Source organism: Notothenia coriiceps, unplaced genomic scaffold (genome assembly GCF_000735185.1).
Source record: "Notothenia coriiceps isolate Sejong01 unplaced genomic scaffold, NC01 NC01_scaffold00018846, whole genome shotgun sequence".
NCBI classification, from domain to species: domain Eukaryota; kingdom Metazoa; phylum Chordata; class Actinopteri; order Perciformes; family Nototheniidae; genus Notothenia; species Notothenia coriiceps.
The window spans coordinates 17,928-27,670 of NW_011351547.1; the positions used below are offsets into that span (position 1 = coordinate 17,928).

The 9,743-nt window shown below is 42.9% G+C and overlaps 1 protein-coding gene across 1 annotated transcript in view; it reads left to right on the top strand.

Annotated features, from left to right (window-relative positions):
* The window catches only part of spred2a (sprouty related EVH1 domain containing 2a), a 26,375-nt gene that overhangs the window by 8,583 nt on the left and 8,049 nt on the right, over positions 1–9,743 (top strand). Inside the window, exons 2-3 of the mRNA XM_010777910.1 lie at positions 502–676; positions 1,247–1,415. Of these exons, the coding sequence (XP_010776212.1) occupies positions 502–676; positions 1,247–1,415 (344 nt within the window). The remainder of the gene's footprint in view (positions 1–501; positions 677–1,246; positions 1,416–9,743) is intronic.

A 9,743-nucleotide genomic window follows, 5' to 3' on the forward strand; every position in this document is an offset into this window, starting at 1 on the left:
TGTAACACTGGCTCGGCTCTGCTTGTGAGTTGGGTTTTTCAGGATTCATATCAGTAACTGTAGTGGTCTCTACTGGGACATGTTTCCAGGCTTTAATGTTCAAAAACATCTTTATTTTTCTCATACTGCCTGTGCTGCAGCGCCTCTTTTCACCCTCTGTCTGAAACCAGAGCCCAGTCTGCTCTGATTGGTTAGCTGGCCGGCTCTGTTGTGATTGGTCAACAGCTTAGAGATGTCCCGCCTCTTAGCCTACGAGTCTTGAACATATTGTCATATTCAATGATTGCAATGTTACGTTAAATGTTTCCTTGTTTCTTTCTAAAAATGTGTCTTTGTTGATGTTGCAACTGGAGCTGTAATAAAGAAAGAAAAAGTTCAGATTTTTTCCGATCATCGTATCGTATTCCCTTCAATATCGTGATTCATATCGCGATTGCAACGTCAGTCACAATAACCGCACGTTGATATTTTATCCATGATTGTTTCTCTGGTGTGTTGCAGTGACAGCTACATTGTGCGCGTCAAAGCGGTGGTGATGACCCGAGACGAGTCGAGCGGCGGCTGGTTGGCACAAGATGGCTGCCTGAGCCGAGTGGGCGTCTGCAGGCTGCTGGCCAGCGAGCTGCTGGGGCGAAACGCCTTCCTCATCCACGGAGAACGCCTCAAAGACAAGCAGGTCGCTGCCCACGCATTGCACTATTGCTATTCTATTTTATTTGTATTTACTTGCACAATTTTTTTCATACTTTATTTTCAAGTTGTTGACACAACAAAAACATAATAATATATAGGTCACCAGAGGCAATACATTACATGAATATGTTCACAACAATTAGTCCAGTATTATGGGGCACCGTCCCCCAAAACAGGCTCACAACAAATGTCTGAGCCCGTTTTTTGTAACGATAAATCACATTTAAAGTTACAACCGGCCCTTTGAGTGCAACCATAATGCTAATGTGGCCTGCGATGACATTGAGTTTGACACCCCTGCTTCACATGCATTAACTCAAAGGAACCGATAAATTGAAGAAAGTCCGTCTGCACATCATTAGTTTACTTCAACCTTTAAAACCACTGATTAAGGTGCACTAAAAGTGTTTTAGTTTTAAGAAGGACTGGTCAATAGCCTACAGTGAAAACAATTATATCTGTGAGTCTCTGAATCTATGCCAATGCTGAAATGTATGGAGCCTGCTGAGGGTTATGTTTTAAGTGACATTTTCTTTGTGTGATTATTCTCCAGGTGATTCTGCAGTGTTTCCTGAAGAAGGACCTGGTCTACACGAAGGCCACGCCCACGTTTCACCACTGGAGGGTGGACAACAGGAAGTGTGGGCTGACCTTCCAGAGCCCGTCGGACGCCCGAGCTTTCGACCGCGGGGTGAGGAGAGCGCTGGAGGACCTGACCGAAGGTACAGATCACACACTTAGAGTAAAGTATACAGAAGAAGAAAAGAGTATTGAGATACCTTTCAAGAGTCACTACTCTACTTTTTCTGGTATCAGTACTTTACTCCACTACTTATTCTTCTGACTTTTTACTTTTACTTACATTTTTTAAACAAATACCTGTACTTTCTACTTCTTACATTTTGAACACAAATACCTGTACTTTCTACTTCTTACATGTTGAACACAAATACCTGTACTTTCTACTTCTTACATTTTGAACACAAATACCTGTACTTTCTACTTCTCTCATTTTCCAAACAGGCTGGTTCCTTTAGTTTGAATGTGTGTTTGGTGGCGTGATCATTATTATTTAGAGTCATTGCGTGCCTATTGATTTGAACACGATCCGTGTATCCATCATTTCCTGGTCTTCTCTAAAGAAGAGGGACCAATGAAAACGTTGTCATGTTGCCGTTGTTCAGCATGGAAACATTCATTAGCTAACAATGACATTATTGTTCTATTAATATAAAGGGAGGTCAGGTACTCTTTAAAACAGCTGCTAGTTATGGGTACTTTTTACTGAAGTACATTTCAAAGCCTCTTTACTTTGACTTGAGTAAAGAAGTTTAGTCAGTACTTCTACTTTTACCAGAGTATTTTTAAACATGAGTATCTGTACTTCTACTTGAGTAATGGATGTGTGTACTTTTGACATCTCTGCCAAACTGTGTTGTAACCATAAGAGTGCAGATAATCAATTGTGATCAGTTACATATAATATCTTTCATTTTCCTGCAGGGAACGGCGGATTTGGAGCGAGAGGACGAGGAGGAGATGGAGGACAGCGGGGAAGTTTTAGACGACAGCAGCTCGAGTCCCTCCAGCACCTTGAAGAACTATCCGCTCACCTGCAAAGTCCTCTACTCCTACAAGGTACAGTAGAAAACACAATAGTGGGAAAAATGGGTTGAATAAAAAATGAACGACAACACAAATTGAGAGTTGGAACCAGACCATGATGTTGCCTAAGGTAGAAAGCTTCCATGTCACTGTTGTTGATTTTTTTTTTTTTACATTTATCACATTACACAAACACAACCGAACATTCCCAACATTCCCAACATTAGACATATGGCAGATTAAAAAATAATGCTAACAAATCTATAAAATAAAAAGTATCCAGTTGCTAGAAATCATTTAGCTTTCAGTTTAGTTTTTTAACAAATGCTGTTTCCTTGTTTGCAGTCGTCGCAGCCAGATGAGCTGACCATCGAGGAGCAGGAGATCTTGGAGGTCATTGATGACGGAGACATGGAGGACTGGGTCAAGGTGCGCTAAATATACATTCACTAATTCAAGTTAAGCATGTTTGATATCAAGCTAAAATTTGTTTAGAATTTTAAGTATAATGTCTCAGAAGTATGTAGCTGCTATACACAAAAGTACTCGGTTGGATATCCCTGCTGCAGAATATTTTAACCCCAGCTCATTGTGTTTATTTGATGACGTTTGCTGTGGACTTTCCCACTGAAAGTCAAAGTCAACTTAATCATCAATCTTTCAGTTTGTGTGTAGAGAGATCGAAATACCGTTTCCCAAAATCCCGAATACAAAAATACAAATATATATAAAAATATGTATATCCTATATATACACAATAAACAGACACATGTATACATATGCACACATTAAGACATAAATAAAAGCACAACAATCAATATATACAAAATAACAGTACCTTCAATATCTTTGAGAAATGTACATTAGTGCAAGATTGTCCATAGCAGCGTAAAAAATGTCTGGTGCTGGATTTGAGTGTCTGTGTGGGGTGTTAATGTCCAGTGGAGGGAGGAGGGCTCAGCTTCCTGACAGCCTGGTGGGAAAATATGTTCTTTAGTCGGGTGGTGCTCGACTTCGGCTTGAAAGTGTATATTTTCTGCATTTTCTCCAGGCCAGAAACCGCAGTGGGCTGGTGGGTTACGTCCCGGAGAAATACCTGCAGCTGCCCTCCTCCAACAGTCTGCTCAGCATGCTGCAGGCTCTCGCTGCTCTGGACGCTCGCTCTCACTCCTCCAGTAACTCCACCGAGCCGGAAACTGAACTCCCAACAGGATCCGTCAACGGAGACTCCAGCGGTGAGGGAACAATTATGTTTTCATATTCCATTTAGTCCTATTTTCTGTTAGAAAAATATCACAGGTCACCGGCTTGAGCTTGAATCTCAGGATCCATATATCTGTGATCCTCTCCAGAATGGAAGTAGTCATCACATACAGAGCATCAACTAGTTCCTGAACAGTGTCCTTCACATGCTGATATCCAAGAGAGGGAGTTCCACAGTCACAAGATGGAGGAATAGAAAGCAGTATTCAATGTTTACTTCAGATTAGCTCCACGTCAGAAATGATCATGCTTGTCATATGTCTCTCTCCATAGAGGCTGAATCATCATGTTAATCACATAGCTATCATATGCCTCAAACAGTCCTGATGCTGAAGAGCATCAGGACTGTTTGAGGCATATGATAGCTATGTGATTAACATGATGATTCAGCCTCTATGGAGAGAGACATATGACAAGCATGATCATTTCTGACGTNGAGAGCTGGAGCTCTGATGGAGTCAGGACTCAGAGAGACACGAGGAGAGCTGGAGCTCTGATGGAGTCAGGACTCAGAGAGACACGAGGAGAGCTGGAGCTCTGATGGAGTCAGGCTCAGAGAGAGACTCAGAGAGACACGAGGAGAGCTGGAGCTCTGATGGAGTCAGGACTCAGAGAGACACGAGGAGAGCTGGAGCTCTGATGGAGTCAGGACTCAGAGAGACACGAGGAGAGCTGGAGCTCTGATGGAGTCAGGACTCAGAGAGACACGAGGAGAGCTGGAGCTCTGATGGAGTCAGGACTCAGAGAGACACGAGGAGAGCTGGAGCTCTGATGGAGTCAGGACTCAGAGAGACACGAGGAGAGCTGGAGCTCTGATGGAGTCAGGACTCAGAGAGACACGAGGAGAGCTGGAGCTCTGATGGAGTCAGGACTCAGAGAGACACGAGGAGAGCTGGAGCTGTGATGGAGTCAGGACTCAGAGAGACACGAGGAGAGCTGGAGCTCTGATGGAGTCAGTACTCAGAGAGACACGAGGAGAGCTGGAGCTTTGATGGAGTCAGGACTCAGAGAGACACGAGGAGAGCTGGAGCTCTGATGGAGTCAGTACTCAGAGAGACACGAGGAGAGCTGGAGCTTTGATAGAGTCAGTACTCAGAGAGACGAGGAGAGCTGGAGCTTTGATGGCAAACACTGGTGGTTTATTTGGAGTTACGGCCGGAGAATTGACAAGACAGGTGGTGTGTCACGAGTTGACACAGCGGTTGCCAAACCAATTCTGAAGAACTCTTTCTGTAGCTCGAGGTTTTAACTAGTTCAGAGTGTAATAATCAACATTCTTCATCAGTGAGACTAAACAAATATGGACCCTGAATCTAACTAGAGCTCTCGTCCATAGGAAAGAATGTGCGCCAGGGAACCTTCGTCCCTGAACAGTAAACTACCTCATGGCGGCTTGTGCTCTGTCATAGACTGGCAACAACAATGCGCCCAAGCTGCCCCTCCTTAAGAGAGATAGCAGCAACACCCAAGGCCGTAGACCTGTGCCATGGGAAAGGAGATGGTGAGAGGAGAAAATGATGAGCTGTGTCAATGGTTGAATACCTAAGCAAATTATTCCCCAACACATGAGATAATCTCTCTAATGGCAACAATGCACATCCATTTTTTTTTTAACTACGAGGTATTCAATCAACCATTTCTGTAATATTGTGAGGAGTGCAGCGTACATCTGAGTATGGACCTATGTCTGCATTCAGTAGAAAGGCAGAGAGAGGTCCAAGAAGAAGTATGTCATTATTCGGAGAGTGACAGTTATAAAACAAGGCATAAAAAAGGGCGTGTACAAATGAGCAGGGCAGGGAAATGTGGTTAAAAAAACGCGTGGAAAACACTAACAGGGCAACATGGAGCAGAGTGTAAGTGATACTGGCAGTCCATTCATGTTTGGAAATCTCAACAATTGCCAGAAGAGGCAGCCCATAATACCCTTTGGTTTTGATTCACTTCTATCAATCGGGTCAGATTATGCCCTCACTGTAATCTGAACTGCACTAAGGGTCTATTTGTAGCAGTCCAGTACCAACTCTAGCTAGCAGTTGATTTGGCACCAGGGTGCGACTTCTTCGCTCAAAACTATCTAAACGAAACTGCACCAAGAGTCATCAAAAATCTAAAGCTGACTGATTGACATGTTGTATCTTGAACAAGCTAAAACAAGCTAATACACCCACTAGTCAGCTGGGTTTTGTTTACATTTACAAAACATTTGCGAAGTTAGTTACTACATGTGTTGTTTGAAAGACGATTGATTGGTTGAATCCTTTTGATTGGCTTTACTCTGAGCACTGTGATTACCAGAGATGGCAAAAGTACACACATCCTTTACTCAAGTAGAAGTACAGATACTCGTGTTTAAAAATACTCCGGTAGAAGTAGAAGCACTGACTAAACTTCTTTACTCAAGTCAAAGTAAAGAGGCTTTGAAATGTACTTCAGTAAAAAGTACCCATAACTAGCAGCTGTTTTAAAGAGTACCTGACCTCCCTTTATATTAATAGAACAATAATGTCATTGTTAGCTAATGAATGTTTCCATGCTGAACAACGGCAACATGACAACGTTTTCATTGGTCCCTCTTCTTTAGAGAAGACCAGGAAATGATGGATACACGGATCGTGTTCAAATCAATAGGCACGCAATGACTCTAAATAATAATGATCACGCCACCAAACACACATTCAAACTAAAGGAACCAGCCTGTTTGGAAAATGAGAGAAGTAGAAAGTACAGGTATTTGTGTTCAAAATGTAAGAAGTAGAAAGTACAGGTATTTGTGTTCAACATGTAAGAAGTAGAAAGTACAGGTATTTGTGTTCAACATGTAAGAAGTAGAAAGTACAGGTATTTGCGTTCAAAATGTAAGAAGTAGAAAGTACAGGTATTTGTTTTAAAAATTTAAGTAAAAGTAAAAAGTCAGACTATATGGATATATCATATATATATATATTATGAATATCATATGATATGATATATATATATAATATGTATACTGTGGACAAATCTTTGCAAAAATTCTACAATCCTCCTTCCCTTATATGACATTATTGGTACTGCTCGCTCTTTTCTACATGTTTATTTACGGTAAAGTCTCCTTTTATTGGACTTTGAAAATCTTCAGCCCGTCGGTAAAGTCGAACTGTACAAGTAATTATTGACGGGGGGGGGTGTCAGGACTGTTGTACCCGAGAAGACCTAGGTCGCTGTCTCACTGCCTGCGTAGTAGAAGAAGGACCGGGACAACCTTTCTACTGGTACGACCTGCTGGCCTGAGGGGGTGGTCGGGCACTGCCGAGTGGGGCGTAGGGCCCTTCGCCTGCTGTAGTTGAAGTAGGACTCCCTCGTAGGCGTTGAATGGAGTCCCGGGGCTGCCATCTTTCCATGAGGGCCTCAAAATCCTTGTGCAACTTCCGACAGTGTCTTTAGCTGACCTCAGATCAACCCGTCCTTTACTATTCATGGGGTTTAAATACAATCCTTTAACATATCCATAATTTTCGCCAGTGGATAATCGGGGTTGTTAGGTGAATAGGTTAGAAAATATGTAAAGTTGGTAACACAAGGAGACACAATTTCGTCTAAGAACTTTCAAAGTCGTTTTTTCCTGGGAAAAGAGAATATAGGACTAAGGTAAATATAATTTTGGAAACCCCCAGACTTTTATTCGGACTAGTCTAAACCGGTGGGAATCGGAAAAACGACCGAACACATTGGTAATCGGTTAGTTGGTGGTCCATTGGGGGGGGGAGGGGTGGTGTGTGGTAATAGTGGGACTTAGAGGGAGGACCGTCGTGGTAACACAAGAAAAATTGGTATTATAAAACGACTCCCCGCCACCGGTCGGTCGTCGAGTAATCGTAAATTTCGATGTCTGTGTACTTTAGTCGGTAGAAACTTTGTCCCCGACCTTTGTCTCCCTAATACCCGATTACGGGGATGTTACTAGACCAACCACAAAGTCCCGGTTTGTGAAAGTCTCTGTACAAAACATGATATAGACTCCGGGATATTGTGTAACTACCCTTTGTCATATTATCCCTGGAAATTGTAATACATACATCGTATACGAGCGCCGTTAAAGTGTTAATCGCGATTACAACCGCAGGTGAAGTGGTATATATCGAAAATATTGACCACAAAACGACAACGTCACGCCGGTCTGCCTCTGCAACGACCGCGGACCTCGCCGTAGGCCCGGGATCCACTGTCTGGGGCTGAGGTTTCTGTGAGTCAGGTAGACGATCCTTGGTGTAGCAGTCGGTAGTCACGTGCCCCGACCAGTGGTAGCCGGCCCAGTAAAGATCTGTCAATTTTCACCCTACAGCGATTATTTCTTCATTAGACTGTGATACTACACGATAAACTGTATTAATTACAACGCGCCCCCAACAAAAGCCGAACCGTCCGCCCTTCACCTGGTGCATGTCTAGCCTACCGACTCCTCTGAGACCTGCGGGTCGGTAGTTTTCGTGTGCCGGGGGAGAGACGGAGCGGGAAAGTTTAAGACACCCCAGACGTGTGAACCCTTCCCCGCCCGTTCCGGGACCTGGGGGTGGGCAGATATAGGCCGGACCACGTCCTGAATGCCGGACCTCTTAACTCCCAAATTGTGCTGTGAGCGGACTCCATTTAATCGGTAACCAATTTCCCCGGTGATAATACATTTACCCAGACGTTTCGATTTTAGGGACCAACAAGTGATGAATGGTTATTACGCAAAATTAAATAAGTCGTTGTCATCGACGGGGAGCCACTAATACCCTCATGACAAGTTAATGGAAGTACCGACGTTTTCGGTGGTATTTCGTTGAAAAATCAAAATTCTACGACGTCGAAATTTCGCGAGGAAAATTAATTATTTTTACATTTTTGTATGGAGGAAGTTTTACCCCCAAACTGAAAAAGGAAATTCGACCGACGGAGCCCTCTTGCATGATTTTGTAAAGGACGGACGCTCTCTCCGTCTGGAAAATTGATCGATGTCTGTGTTTGTGTCTGTGTAAGACTCCCTCGGATGTAATTCCGACACGGGACGACCGTTGTTACGACCTGTAAAGACGATAGTGTTTTTCTGACGCCGTTTTACGGGTGTTACAGTGAGAACATCGGTAATAGTCGCCGGGCGATTCATTTCCCGGTGTAACTAAATGTAGCGATGTGCGGTAGAAAAAGGTTATTAATCCCACCACGTAAAAGTAATTTCGGGGTTATCCATCGGAACCAAAGGGTTCTTCTTCTCCTTGAGGATGTCAAGTGAATGAGGAGTAATCTGCCGCGAGAGAGTTTATAAGAGAAACTTTCGAGTGACAACTATAAACCTGGTCGCAAACGGGAAAGTGTGGCAGCCCTCCGGGCTGCGTAGACCTTATCAGTTTATCGGGAAGAGGAAATTTGTATACTGTGGAGTAGCCCTAGTTTCACCGCCGATTGCGAATAGCGAACTTGAGACTTTCTCCGTAGCTCCTACAACTGGACCAGTAAAAATATGACAACTCTCCCTTCCCTTTAGGTGTTGTGTAGTTGTTAATCGAGTTCCTGTGTATTCTCTGAAGGAAGGAAAATTATTTATTCGTTACCTTATTTTACGAGTTTGAAAGAAGAATACAACTTGAAGAATTAGTCAAAAATTTCGTTTTTACAGTCTAAAGTGTTTACGTGACGAAACGGAAAAGATTATAATTTTACTTATGCAAAACCCAAAAAATTGTAAGTTTTCGGGGATTCCCAGTAAAAACAGTGAGAAAAGCCTGTAATATCTCTGATTAGGATTTATTTTTGTTATACAACTCACCTCGAAATCAAATGTAACAAGGTCTTTTTTCCAATTAAATAACTCTAATTCTATATGTCTACTAGAATTACAGAGAGAAGAGCACTAATTAGATCGATGTTAGCATGTAACTAATTTTTGTTAAGGTTACAGTTTGTCAATAAAGTAAACAAAGTATTTTCACATAAATTAACATAATACAATGGCCTTCTCTCGCGCGTTCATTGCGGTAATGACTATAAGAAAGATGATACAAAAATTTTTACCTAAATTTAAGATATATACCATAAACCACACAAGGAGAGACGGCGGTCCACCGATTCCGTGGACCGCCGCTGCATGCCTCCCTTTCGGAAGCTACACCGGTTCTACCCGAGTCCCAGTGGCCAAGTCTCCACCGGAATAACAGCCCTTC